General features: G+C 43.9%; 2 protein-coding genes across 5 annotated transcripts in view; one reads left to right on the forward strand and one right to left on the reverse strand.

Moving 5' to 3' along the window:
* The first annotated feature begins 2,038 nt into the window (after window positions 1-2,038).
* Window positions 2,039-9,720, forward strand: ASB8 (ankyrin repeat and SOCS box containing 8). 3 transcript variants are annotated; one of them, XM_081082703.1, is made up of 4 exons: window positions 2,039-2,174; window positions 5,111-5,274; window positions 6,918-7,022; window positions 8,885-9,720. In XM_081082703.1, the coding sequence occupies exons 2-4, from the start codon at window positions 5,146-5,148 to the stop codon at window positions 9,515-9,517; spliced, it is 867 nt and encodes a 288-aa protein (XP_080938829.1). In that variant the 5' UTR covers window positions 2,039-2,174; window positions 5,111-5,145; the 3' UTR covers window positions 9,518-9,720. The 3 variants fall into 3 exon arrangements, with proteins under 3 accessions (XP_080938829.1, XP_080938830.1, XP_080938828.1); XM_081082704.1 differs by having other exon boundaries at window positions 2,072-2,174; window positions 5,115-5,274; XM_081082702.1 differs by lacking the exon at window positions 2,039-2,174 and having other exon boundaries at window positions 5,037-5,274.
* A 2,402-nt stretch (window positions 9,721-12,122) lies between these two features.
* PFKM (phosphofructokinase, muscle) overlaps window positions 12,123-14,581 on the reverse strand; it is a 42,464-nt gene continuing 40,005 nt past the window's right edge. For both annotated transcript variants that reach the window (XM_081082701.1, XM_081082700.1), the window contains exons 21-23: window positions 13,284-13,383; window positions 13,097-13,202; window positions 12,123-12,646 (exon numbers count right to left, since the gene is read on the reverse strand). In XM_081082701.1, the coding sequence (XP_080938827.1) occupies window positions 12,502-12,646; window positions 13,097-13,202; window positions 13,284-13,383 (351 nt within the window). In that variant the 3' untranslated portion in view covers window positions 12,123-12,501. The remainder of the gene's footprint in view (window positions 12,647-13,096; window positions 13,203-13,283; window positions 13,384-14,581) is intronic.

Raw genomic sequence — 14,581 nt, forward strand, 5'->3', positions numbered from 1 at the left:
TTACATATTGTTTTTGTGAGTAATCACTATGCTTTAATTATGTTCAATTTGTAACAATTAAATTGGGGGTCACCACAACATGAGGAATTGTATTAAAGGGTCGCGGCATTAGGAAGGTTGAGAACCACTGATCTAAAGGGTTCAGGGGAGAATATATCACTGGGGTATTATGTGAGTCACACAGTTCTGGACACAAAAATGGGAATTTGAGAGGTACTGACTGAAATGAGATTAGGTCCAGACAGGACATGCAGGTGGTTTGATTTTCTTTATGATTGTCCCTGCTGGTGGTCAGGAAAGACTAAGTTTCTCAGATAACTCCTCTATTTTGGATCAGCATGATCCTGTGTTTTAGAGGTCTAATGTTCTTTAGGGCCCTAATATAGTTTTCTAGTTTAGAAGCAATGGACATAGAATCAAACCATTTCCAGGTCAGTGATTTGATCCTAAGACCTTAGAGCAGTTTGGTGGGTAGGAGTGAGAAAGTCTAGCTTCCGTAAAGTCTCATTCAAACTTTCCCAAGTAAACCTATGCATTAAAAAACAATAGACTTAATATGTAGCTGCTACTTCAAATCAAGTCTTCAGACTCGCTCCCAATCAGAGGACTGCCCCCACAGAGCTGTCAATGACCAAAACTGCCTTTAATCCTGAGTCTGGAATTGGTGGTTTGCAGGCTGAATGTTGCCTGCTTTTAAAAACAATTATTAAAAGAAGAAAGGAGGGAAGGAAGGAAGGAAGGAAGGAAGGAAGGAAGGAAGGAAGGAAGGAAGGAAGGAAGGAAGAAAAGTTGCAGCCCTAGCCAGTTTGGCTCAGTGAATAGAGCGTGGGCCTGCAGACTGAAGGGTCCCAGGTTTGATTCTGGCCAAGGGCACATGTGCGGGTTGCCCCTCTATCCCCAGTAGGGGGCTGCAGGAGGCAGCCAATCAATGATTCTCTCTCATCATTGATGTTTCTACCTTTCCCTCTTCCTTCCTCTCTGAAATCAATATATATATATATATATATATATATATATATATATATATATATATATATATAATTTTTTTTAAAAGAAAAGTTGCCAACATTTGCAATTTGGGAGAATTTGCTTTTTAAAAATCTGGGATTTCAGCTTTTTTTGAAATATTAGACAATCTCACCATAGCGGAGTGGCGGGAGATGGGGGACATTTCTGCATGGCAAAAATCCTTTGCGTTTGGAATTCAGAGGAGGCACACTCAGGCTGGGCGTGAGATTTTCCAGTTCACCACCCCCTCACTGTTGTACATGGATGGTAGCGCCCCGCTTTACTTTTAAATATTGTTGCTAAGAGCAAGCTTTGGAAAGTGGGTGCTGGGGCACTCTTGGTTAGAAAGGCTGCCAGTGGACCGCAGCACTTACAGTCTGTGTCGGCTGCTTCACTCTTTGTGTGCATCACTATGCTAAGTGCTACTGGCTTCGACGTGTGTATGCTTTATATGGAAAGTACATCGCAGGCATCTGCATCTCTCTTGGTGGGACCGGTTATTGCTGGCATGTACCTCTTTTTCAGGCCTCAGCATTTGGGCTACTGCACTCCTTAGGTGGTTGTTTACCTTTGCTCCTTCTGAGTGAGGGCTGACAGTATTCAGGAGGGTTCCGAGGAGCATGAACGCGTTCCAAAGTTATGAATAATTCTGGAAGTCTCTTTATTTGCCAAAGACACTTCTTACTAACTGGTCAGTCTCCTAGACACCTGAACTAGTGTGGCGACTTTGGGAATAATCTGGGAACGAGGTGCTCAGGACTGATCTCAGATGGAGCAGGGGGAGGCAGCGGGGGGCGTGGAGGGACCCACTGCAGGCCAGGTCTAGGCAAGTGCGGCCCCACAGAGTGGGTCCCACAGCCCGCGAATGAGCTTGTCCCCACCGCGGCGAACCCGGGCCCCGCGGCTGCTGCCGAAAGCGCCACATTGCGCCTGCGCGCAAAGCCTCCGGGGCGGCAGAGAGAGCGACCCGTTCATTAGGCCTGGGAAGGACCGGCAGCTTCACGAGTCTGCGCAGGCGCGGCCCTCCTACGGACACTGGTCGGTGCGCAGGCGCCACCTAGTCGCTCTTTAAGTCCTGTAAACAGAGGAGCCCGCTGGTGACAACTTCTGCTTCCGGGTCACTCCTTGACAGCCGCTCTCACGACCCAGATCTACCCCACGGTTCGGTGAGTGCGGCCCTCGCTGCGGGAATGCTTGCATCCAGGTTCCCTAACCCGGGCACCAAGCCCGGTAACGCTCCCTCCACTGTCCGCTCGGGGTCCGCGAGCCCTCGAGCCTGAGATCTGGTCCCGGCCTCTGGAGACCAGGGAAGGGGTTGATCTGCCTCTGGGGCTCCCGCGGCTCAGTTTATGCGACCCCCTCAAAGTACCGACTCCGGGAGACCTGCCGGGATTGCTGCAATTTAGGGGGAAGACATGCGGAAAGTGACACCTCACGTCCTCGCATTTCGTACCCTTACCCTCCGCCCCCTGGTCTCAGAGGGACAACGCTGCCGCGAGCCCTCCCCCAGCAGGTGCGGCGGAGTTGGGGTCCCCTCTGGCTGGGCCGAGGGTCTCCCCTCCCCGCGGAAGCACCAGAGCTATTAAGTGTCGCCTCCGACGTTGCTTCTGGTTTCTCAATAAAACCCCCTTGGTGTTTTCTCTGGATCTGAAGTGCAAGTAAATGGGGGAAAGAGGGCTTTCAGCTCCAGGAGAGGAAAGGGGTCACTTGGGGGTCAAACCGTGCATGGCTGCAGACTGGAGATAGGTCGAGTTTAGATTTCCTGACAGTGAATGTTGTCAGTGTGCCCTGGAGTTTCACTCTTCACCAGGAACTTGGAGGCAGCAGCAGAGAACCCCTGGTCATATGCTGAGTTAGGAGTTCCATGAGCACCCCCAGAATGATTGCAGGGCTTATTTAGCATCTGCAGATGATCGTGGCCCAGAATCGGTTAACAGAACCACTCGGTCTAAGCCAGTGGTTCTCAACCTTCCTAATGCCGCGACCCTTTAATGCAGCTCCTCATGTTGTTGGTGACCCCCAATTTCATTGTTACAAATTGAACATAATTAAAGTATAGTGATGAATCACAAAAGCAATATGTAATTATATATGTGTTTTCCGGTGGTCCTAGGCGACCCTTGTGAAAGGGTCGTTCGACCCCCAAAGGGATCGCGACCCACAGGTTGAGAACCGCTGGTAAGCCTTCCACTTCAGATGCTCTGTCTTCTGTCCCAATTCTTGGAAGCTCTGATTCAAATGCACCTCTGCCTTTTCCTTGCAACAAAGAAATATAAGATACTGACCCTTGTCTCTGAGGAGTTTAGCGGCTGTTGGACAGATTATGCTAATTCTAAACTATCTAGAAAATTTCAGAGAGACATATAAACAAGTGTGTGAGCATATTCATAATAACATAGGGGAGAGGAATTCCCAATTTGAATCATTGGTACCTACAAATTGAATAATTTTAACTTGCATTCTGTTAATTAATACTGTATGTATTTAAACAGAAATGGCTAGTGATTAGCAAAATAGAAACTATTAGAGTTTGTAGTATGTTACATAATGTATGAGGGGATAGAGCAAAAATTATATAGTATGGAATGACCAAAATAATTTTAGGATTTTTCCCTTAGTAATCATCATATGCATAATGTTGTTTAACTACAGGTCTTGAATTTTTTAAGATCCAAAGTAATAAGCTTTACATTGGTTTCAACAAATATTTATTGAGAACCTATCATGTGCCAGGCACTATTGAAAATAAGACTATATTTACTCCCAAGGAACTTAGTTTAATAATATGGATTCTAAATAGTTGCACATAGAGGGCTAATACTGCATACTATATTTTCTCTATAATTTTTGATATATGCTTGATATATACAGCCAAAACTTTGATCATAGTTGAATTTAAGTATATTACATTATTTTCTTCTTCCATCCTAGAACTCTCTGTCATGTGGTTTCAATATATATTTGCCCAAATCTGTTTCTCAATTGTCACAAATGGCCAGTTATTAACATTTTTAATTCATTTTGCACTCAAATCTGCTTCTTTCCCTATAACTGCATGTGCCATTGGTGCAAACTTTGAATTATTTTCTAATTTAATATAATTGACTCTAGAGTTGTACTTTTGCGTTTATTTTAGAATATTACCTCAAATATTTCCCATTTTTTCTGTTAAAAACATTTTAAACTTTTTCACAGATACTTTGTCATTAACAAACTGTAGTTGTTTCAAAGTCTTTTCCCTCTCTTCTCACAGGTAACAATCACTTCCATGCCCTTTGGTCAGTCAGTCAACCAATAGTTATTAAATACCTACTTTTTGCAAGTCTCTGTGGATAGCCTTACATGGGCAAAAAAAGTGGAAGACAAAGACCTTGCCCTCCAATTGATTACAATTTCTTTTCTTTTTTTTAAAAAAATATTTTTATTGATTTTAAAGAGGAAGAGAGAGAGATAGAAACATCAATGATGAGAGAGAATCATTGATCGGCTGCCTCCTGTATGCCCCCAAATGGGGATCAAACCAGCAACCTGGGCATGTGCCCTGACGGGGAATCGAACCCATGACCTTCTGGTTCATAGGTCAATGCTCAATAAAAACCCCTTGATGTTTTCTCTGGATCTGAAGTGAAAGTAAACAGGGGCTGGGCTAATTACAATTTAGTTGGAGAAAATATATGACTATAAATATACTTCAAAGCCAAATATATCAAATAACCTAACGGTGGTGCTAATAATAAAGACCACAAAATTCAGAGGAGGAAAATAATGTTTTGTGGCATCTTCAGCCTTTAAAAAAATTCCCTTCCTTGTGTACACTTGTTTTAAATCACACAGAACTCCATGGGGTTCTTGGGGAAATCTTGTGCTAGGTTAGGTCAGAGGATGGAACTGAGGTTCTAATGGTCAGGTCATTTGTGTCCAGGTTTACCCAGCTCCCTAAGCAATTATTAATTTTTTTCTTTAGATTAAGAGAAAATTATATTAACTAATCATTGATTTCTTTGAAATCTGCTTTTGGTATTAGGAAGGCCTCAGAGGACTCCTACCCCTAAGGACAGGTAGCTCAGTGATATTGTGTATGCCTAAAACTTCTTTGTTTCAGGCAGTTTGGAGCATGTGAACATACCCTGAGCCTTGATGAGTTCCAGTATGTGGTATATTATGCAGAGCATTCAGAGCAAATACTCTCTCTCAGAGCGCTTAATCCGAACAATTGCTGCCATTCGCTCCTTCCCACATGATAATGTAGAGGACCTCATCAGAGGGGTGAGTGTGCTGTCATTGACACAGAGTCCTTGGGGAGGTGAAAGTTCCTGGGAAATCCTAATAGATTACAGATTTGTAGCTTTGACTCAGCTCAAGATCACAAGGCGATTTTACAGGATTTTTAAATGTATTAATTTGACCATTGAAATATATTTTCCCTATTTTTTGCTTCTCTTCCCCTCTCCTGTTCACTTTGAGCATCTGATATTTTCCTTCAGAAAATAGGTTCTAGATAACCCTGGTCTCATGTTCTTTGTGAAATCCCTGTCTGGATATGGTGTCTATCGGATCCAGCAAGCTCAAAGTCTTCTACACATGTACTGAGGGAGGGAGGAGACCAGCAAAGCAGAAGTGGTTTTCAAATCTTTGTGTTTTATGATTACATGGAGAGATATCACCTGCCTTCTAACAACAGCTACCACTTCTAGTTCTGTAAAGAATAGTATCAACCCCTAAAACACATGGTAATTCTTGACTTAAGAAAACACCTTAATATCTGATATTTAACCACTACTGTTCAATAATTCATGACTAGCGTATCCTAGAAGGTCTCTGATACTTTTTTCTGCATATTATTCCTGTTGAAAAGAAGTTACAGTGTAATTTTTTAAGAATACATTTTTATTGATTTCAGAAAGGAAAGGAGAGGGAGAGAGAGACAGAAACATCATGATGAGAGAGAATCATTGATCGGCTGCCTCCTGCACGCCCCCTACTGGGATCAAGCCTGCAACCTGGGCATGTGCCCTTGATGGGAATGGAACCTGGGACCCTTTAGTTCACAGGCCAACACTCTATCCACTGAGACAAACCAGCTAGGGCTACAGCGTCATTTTTCGATCACTAGAAAATGTGTCCAGATGGTTAATTCTGTACATTCTTTTTAACAACTTTAGAATCCTTACTTACAGCCTAGAGCTCTGTAGCTGCTTCAGAGTCGTGTGGCACAGCAGTGAGAAGAAAAAGTCATACGGTATTAGCTTGTTCTCAGCAAAAGTGATATCCGAAGGTCCGCAGTAGAAATTTTGTCACGTTCTAATTCTAGCTCTGCTGCTGAGTCATTCAGTGACTTTGGTCTGACTAGAGTAGCTCTATCTCCTTGGTCAGATTTGGGGGGAAGAAAGTGCCAGCAGGGCTAGATGGCAGAGAATGCTGACACTAAGAGGCTACTTTGAAAATGTTTGTAAACAAAAAGATAATGTTAAGGTGAGCTTACTACTAGTGATGCCATCTGTTGAATGGCAAAAGGAGCGTGCTCGTTCTGCTGGCTTTAGTCTGACTTCCTGACTTTTTCAGAGCTTAGGCCTCATAGAAAGCTTTTCCAGCTTTCCTGCCTGCTGATGAGGTTCCCACTGCTTTTACATATCAGCTTATGTCCTCAGTGATGTCCAAATGACCTGGCAGGCTCTCTTGTGGAGAAAATAACTTGATTTAAGGAATTGACAGTCCCTTTTATTTATCATCAGTGTTTTTGTTTGCTTTGTATATTAACAATATTATTTAATTAATAGGAATAGAAACTGGGACCACTAGTCTGTTTACAGTTGAGTTAGAACCCTCTTCCCCCTGGACTCAGTTCTGAGATCTGTCCTGCTCGATGAGCCAGAGCGGAGCACACTGACTGAAGTTTCCCTCTGCCGTAGGGAGCAGATGTGAACTGCACCCATGGCACGCTGAAGCCTTTGCACTGTGCCTGCATGGTGTCCGATGCCGACTGTGTGGAGTTACTCCTGGAAAAGGGAGCTGAGGTAACATTCTTAACACTGTCACATTGATGATTTACTAAAACTGGAGCTTCACATTTTCTTAAAATTTCTCTCTTCTCCCATCACTTCCCACCTTCTAGCTCCTGGTAATATTGGCATAGCCAGTATGAAAGCAAAATGCAATGGCAAATATATGAAATCATCCTAAGGATTTCATTCCTTTGACTTTCTTTTTAAAGTTGCCCAGAAAGAAGGAATCTTATCTCCCCTTTCTCTCCCAGCCTTCCTTCTGGAGTTGTTTATACTACCATTTAATCCTTTTGCTGCCTATTGACTGTCCAAGAGCTGTAAGTGCAGAGGTCCCTTGACTCTGATTAAATCTAAACCACGTGAGACCTGTTGCTACCAGACGTGCACTCTTTTTTTTTCTTTCTCTATTTGTTTTTATCCTTTTTTTTATTGCTTAAAGTATTACAAAGAGTATTACATAGGTCTCCTTTTTTTTCTCCCCTTGACATTCCAGGCGTGCACTCTTAATACCATTGTCACTGGGAGATACATATCATTCAGCAATCCCTTCCTCAATATTGGGTTACTTGTGCTATTTCTGCCTACCAATTATTTTGTCTTAGTATATCTTGCTTCTGTAAAAACCATAGATTAATTTATGTTGGCATTAGCAAGAAGCAGCAGAGTATACTGAGTGATTAAAAGAGTAGACTCTGGAGCAGGACTTCATGGATTTGAATTCTAGCTGTCACTTCTTCCTGCTGTGTGACCTTGAACAAGTTACTTAACCTTTCTTTACCTTAGTTTCCCCACCTGTAAAATGGGGATAATAATGGTATCTTCTTTATAAAGTTGTAAAGTATTTAGAACACTGGCATGTAATAATTGCTAACTGCTTGTTAAATAATTATATAAGCAGTTTTGACTCTTGGTGAGCTATCTTAACGTGCATATGCTGAGGTACTAATTTGAATCAGACATGCCATGAAGCTGGTGTGCAGGCTCCAAACACTAATCAGTAAGCCTAAAGGGTAGCCCCAGCATCTGATCTCCACACAGCTGTGTTGTTCTCTACTGTCATTATATTTTCCATAACTTTTTTTTTTTTTTTGGTCAATTCTCACCGCAGGATATTTTCCCATTGATTCTTAGAGAGAGTGGAAGGGAGGGGGAGGGACACAGAGAGAGAAACATTGATGAGAGAGAAACACATCGATTGGTTGCCTCCTGCACGCACCCCAACTGGGGCCAGGGATCAAGCCTGCAATCAAGGTACATGCCCTTGACCGGAACCGAACCCAGACCCTTTAGTCCATGGGCTGATGTTCCATCCACTGAGCCAATTGGCCAGGGCTCCATAGCACTTTTGTGAGTGACCCTGAAATAAAAGCCAATGATTAATGTCAGTGATGAAAATATCTTGGGAGAGAAAAAGAGAGTTTTTATCTAAATACAAGGTTGAACTCAGTTGAAATGTTTCCGTTTTTCTTTATTGCATATAGGGGAAAGGAGGGGCAGAGGGAGAGAGAGAGATTGAGTAGTTGCCTCTAACCACTGAACCATACTAGCCAGGGCCTCTCTTCTCTTTCTTTAGCCCTTATTCTGCGGTAGAGATTCTAGTGCATAATAAATGATAACAGCAGCAAGCACCTAAAGAACGCAGGCCAGCCAGGAAGTGCACATAATAGTGTTGCTTGGGGACAGTTCTTTTCCTATTTGCTCCTAAGCTCCTGTGATATCTCTACCTTGATCACTAAGGTCCTCCTGGGAATTGCTTGTTGACTCTCTTGTTCAGAACATTACAAGCCAAGGTAGTGGATAAGCATGCATGCTTCTTTGCCCACCTATCGTCTCAGTAGTCCATCTACTGTAATGTAGTTCCTCCCTCTCTTCAGGTGAATGCCCTGGATGGTTACAACCGAACAGCCCTCCACTATGCAGCTGAGAAGGATGAGGCTTGCGTGGAGGTCCTGTTGGAGTATGGTGCAAACCCCAATGCACTGGATGGCAACCGAGACACCCCCCTTCACTGGGCAGCCTTTAAGAACAATGCTGAATGTGTGCGGGCCCTCCTAGAGAGTGGGGCCTCTGTCAATGCCCTGGATTACAACAATGATACCCCACTCAGCTGGGCTGCCATGAAGGGAAATCTTGAGAGCGTCAGCATCCTTCTTGATTATGGTGCAGAGGTCAGAGTCATCAACCTAAAAGGCCAGACACCTATCTCCCGGCTGGTGGCTCTGCTAGTCAGGGGACTTGGAACTGAGAAAGAGGACTCTTGCTTTGAGCTCCTCCACAGGGCTGTTGGACACTTTGAATTAAGGAAAAATGGCACCATGCCACGAGAAGTGGCCAGAGACCAGCAGCTATGTGAAAAACTGACTGTTCTGTGCTCAGCCCCAGGAACTCTAAAAACACTCTCTCGCTATGCTGTGCGCCGTAGCCTGGGACTCCAGTATCTGCCAGATGCAGTGAAGGGCCTTCCCCTGCCAGCTTCTCTGAAGGAATACCTGTTACTTGTAGAATAGCCTGGAGGAGATGTTTGCACCATCACGCAGGCAACTCTGGGTCAGGTTTTCCCGGCACTGCTGTCTCTTTGTCTTGGAAAACAGGAAAAGCAGCTGTTCCTGTTGTGTTGTTTATATTTTGAGGCAACATGTCACAACAGTAACCTCCACACCACCTCCTCTCCCCAAACCAAGCAACCAAACAACAAGAAAAAGATCTCTCACTTTTGTCTTCTGTTTGCTTATTATATTGCACCCTGTGAAGAGATCTCCCATCTCTCCTCCTCTTTAGGGAAAAAGCCGACAGTGCAATCTAATTTTCTCTAGGAAGATGAAAAGTACAAAGTACTCAAAGAATGTGTGTTTGGTTTTCCTTTGGGGACATAATTAACACTTTGGAACAATCCTCTAGAAGCATTTTAATTGATCTGTGAAGAAGTTTAAGGAAATTCCATCTAACTTTTGCCCAAAGATGAAGGTATTATATAGCCTCAAGTAGTGTGCAGATGGAGAATTGGGCTGGATGGTATCCCTAGAGTGTCACCTCATGGGGCATTCAGAAGGGTCTGGCTCCCTTCCTCACCATTAAAAGAAACAGCAGTCTTTGCCTCTTTTCCATGGTTGTGCCCAAGGATTACAATAATTCAGCAATTTAATTCAGAAAGATTGTCTCACTGCTTTCCATATATTAGAAGAGATAGCAGGTTCTACGCAGTCCTAAAAATTTTCTTGTAATGCAGTTCTTTCTCCCTGAAAGCCAGCTTGCTCCAGTGGTATAGCAGGCATTTCCTGCACCATAGGCGAAGGTGTTTGCTCTAGGAGGAGAGGAGTGGGGCTGCCTTTCCTTGTGGGTCTTCCTTATTCCCTATGTGAAGCTCACTTTGCTAAGGGCTTGGAATTATTTTTCTTTCATTTGTTTTGGAAAATTGGCTCTTTACTGATCTGGTGGAGGGGATGGAGTTGGGGCTGGGGGAAGAGCATTATACGAGCTGTTTTTGAAATGGCCCATCTACCCCAAAAAGATCTGTTTTAGTGAATAATACTTAGTCAACAATACTCCTTTCCATGTCCCTAACCTAGATCAAGTTATTTTTTTTTAAATTTATTTTCAGAGAGGGAGAGAGAGATAGAAACATCAATGATGAGAGAGAATAATTGATTGGTTGCCTCTTGCATGCCCCCTACTGGGGACCAAGCCCACAACTCGGACATTTACCCTTTACCGGAATGGAACCTGGGACCCTTCAGTCCAAAGGCCGACACTCTATCCACTGAGCCAAACCAGCTAGGGCTAGATCAAGTTATTATCGGTCTTAGATGACCTATATGCAAATTTGAAAAATCTTTAAAAAAAAACAACAATTGGGAACTACAAATAAAAGTGAACAATCTGCTGACATAGCTAATTTGAACAAGCATACTATCTGCTTTTGCTCTTTTGCTATTGGTGTTTTTGCTTCCTTAAAAAATAAACAGTTCTGAAAGTCACTGGTAATTTCCGCTGTTCTGAGGATTCAGTGATAACAATGCTTGGTACTATGGTTACTTCCTGTACTAGTATAAAGAGCATTTGGCTGCTTTAATTCTGGACTCTGACATGCCTTCTCAGTCACCACACCTAGAAAGTTTTTTAAGGTAAAGAAGTAATACTTTGGACAGCCAGCAAAACCGACCTATTAGAGGTAATTCCTTCCTCCACCCCTTGTAAACCTGAACCTGTTTCACCAAGCAGATGAGGAAATGAGTTGGGAGGAACATGTTTGCCTGCGCTGTGAGCCAGGATCTGGTTATTGAAGGCTAAGCTGAAACCAGGGCACCATCCTGACCATTTTGGGTATAATTTGTAGTCCCAATCCTGAAGACCGACTGCATTACATGGGCACTTGGCTGATGAGGAAGAAGAAGCTGTTGTTATGGGACAGAAAACAAATTAAGCTGAATAAGAACGGACATCTGTCCAAAACAGTATTGCAACCAAATCAGGTCCCAGATTAGCTGTCTAAATTTCCCAAGCTTTCCAAATATACATGGCTCCCCACAAATGGAGTCTGGCTTTCACCCAGGAAGGAGTACAGGGGAAGAGTTGAAAAGGGAGAACCCTGGGTTGTCAGTGGAGGAGTAGAGATCATGGGATGGCTGGGGAAAGCAGCTCTGGGTAATGGGTATATGATCAAAAAGAGAAACAACTTCAGCTTAAGGGAGTCGGAAGCATCATACTGACTGCAGAAGCAGCTAGTGCGGATGAAGGTGAGGACCAGTGAACTATGCTCTAGGACAGCCGTGGGCAAACTACGGCCCGCGGGCCTTTGAAATGAATAAAACTAAAAAAAAAAAAAAAAGACCGTACCCTTTTATGTAATGATGTTTACTTTGAATTTATATTAGTTCACACAAACACTCCATCCATGCTTTTGTTCCGGCCCTCCGGTCCAGTTTAAGAACCCATTGTGGCCCTCGATTCAAAAAGTTTGCCCACCCCTGCTCTAGGACCTGGTGCGCAGAGCCAGGCGATGCTGCATAAGTCCATGGGCTGTTCACAAGGGCTGCATGTCCCATGTGTCCTGTCTGGGCAGAGTCTGGTAGTGCTATGCTCTACTTGTGAAGATGACAGCAGGAGATCCAAAAGCACAGTGACCAGTTGGCATTTATTAGTGTAGTTATTGTTTGTCATTGCAGCAAACACAGTAGAGGAACCAAGACTTTGTTATCACAAAGAAATAAATAAAGCTTATTTTTAGGAAAATTCTAACCGAGTAACTGAATTCTAGCAGTAGAGGAGCCCAGCCTGTGTGATGGATGAAGCTGGGGTAGAAGTCTTGATAAATTCTACCTAAAAGGAGCTTTCACTCATTGCCCCCTAGCCAGAGCTGATCTTGGCTGCAGTTAGAGAATAAAAGGAAACCTAATGAAAAATGAGCTAAAACACTTGAGAATATGTGGACTTGGATCTCTCAGGGGGTGTGCTGACCATGATCAGACAATCCACCCCCCTCCCTCCAAAGATGTTAGACAGGAGCTTCTCCAGACCGCTTCCGATTGATGTGCTCCAGGTGCGCATGCTCTGAGGTATCCAGGTCAATCTCATATTTGGCTAGGATTTTGAGGATGGGCCTCAGCTTCAGCCACCACTGTTCCTTGGGGATGCGGTGCCTACAGAGGAATGAGGTAGATCAGGGGTAGGGAGTGTCCAGCCCGCGGACTGTATAAGGCCCACGAAGTCACTTGGTCTGGCCCTGCCAAGGCATTAGGGTGAGTTAATGAAATGTTTGGCCAAATATAGCAGGCTAATTTTTAAATTGATAATTTTGTATGGCCCATGAATGATGTTATAAATATCCAAATGGCCATTGACAGAAAAAGGGTTCCCCACCCCTGAGGTAGATGATGATTTAATCTTTTAGCAGGGCAATCAACTATCAAATGCTTATGCAAAGAAGTTGAGCAAAAGAGGCTGGATTTAGGGCATGGGCATCGGATCCTAGGTAGGCACAGCTACAGATGTTACTCCTAAGAGAAGAACGGAAGGCAGTGAGCAGACTGGGAAAAGTAGACTTTAAAACTACCAGGGAGGGAATCACTCCAGGAAGCAGATGTACTCACTCAAAATCGGTCTGGTCCTTCAGCTCAGCCACTGGTTGAAAGACCAGGGCCCTCTTACGCATCCCTAGAACGCAGCCCGAGTCTGGAGTATTGGCAAAAATCCGTCCTGCAATAAGGCATCGTCAGTCAGCTTCTATACTGGGGAGCCTGCCTCTTTGGAGGGGCCTTACCCTCTTACCCCACCTACCATTACGGTAACTCTCTTTGATTTTCCCAGTCATCCAGTTCATGGCCTTGGCACCCATCTTAGTGGCAAAATTCCTGTCAAATGGAGTTGGGCTCCCACCCTAGAAAAAGAATCATAAAAATTACTGAGGGAAGGGCTCTAAGTAGCACAGATATCTGAAAACAGAGAAAAAGGAAAGACTGGACCCAGGTTACTGCCAGAAACAGAAATCTAGAAATCTAATTACGAAAGGAAATCCTGAAATAGTTCTGGGAGCCAGGGAGAGCTGGCCAGGAATATTTGGCCATATGTAAGGTATAAGAGTTACTAATTAGGTAAAGGGATGACCGGTGTCACAGTGGCCACTCCTAGCTACACAGCTCCCAGATCTTGTTCATGTACTTCTAGTCTCATTGGCCACTCGGTCACTTCCCTACCCCTCTTCAACCTAGCAGCTTTTGTCATCATCATCAATGACATTGAAGTGTTCCTTGTAGGCCAGTCTAGATGCTCTTGGTAGCTCCTCAGAATAATATAAAACACTTGAAGCCCGATGCATGAAATTCTTGCAAGAGTAGGCCTTCCTTTCCCCCCCGCTGCTGGCACCGGCTTCCCTCTGGCCGCTGGCAGGCACCCGGGACCCAGGCTTCCCTCACAGCCCTGGCTTCATCCCGAAGGTCATCTGGAAGGATGTCCAGAAGGACATCCGGTCTAATTAGCATATTATGCATTTATTATTATAGATATATGTTTTTTTCTGAACTAAGAAAAAGTAGGTTGGAAAGTGGGAAGGAAAAACAGAAAAGAGGTCTTCATACTTTCATATAATAGTACCCCATTCCTGCAGGTACTCAGTCAAACTGAGATACTGGGAATTCATCTGTGGGTCGAGGAAGGTCAAAGGGCAATGCTTAGATAGCATCAGCTGGGGACATTTTGGATGGGGGAAGTCTCTAGTATAGCCGTGGGCAAACTACTGCCCAGTTTGAAATGAATAAAACTAAAAAAAAAAAAAAAAAAAGACCGTACCCTTTTATGTAATGATGTTTACTTTGAATTTATATTAGTTCACACAAACACTCCATCCATGCTTTTGTTCCGGCCCTCAGGTCCAGTTTAAGAACCCATTGTGGCCCTCGAGTCAAAAAGTTTGCCCACCCCTGGGCTAGTACCATAAGTGAGTGAGGCTGACCTTGGGTGGGGATTGGATGTGCGTGGTAGAAAGGAATTCCTTTTCCCTTGAAACTCAGTTAGTGGAGATGGAGCCCAACAGCAGCAAGGTGCCTGTACTCATATTCCACAGGCTCCGCATGAAATGG

Source organism: Myotis nattereri (assembly GCF_964212035.1).
Source record: "Myotis nattereri genome assembly, chromosome: 2".
Lineage (NCBI taxonomy): Eukaryota > Metazoa > Chordata > Mammalia > Chiroptera > Vespertilionidae > Myotis > Myotis nattereri.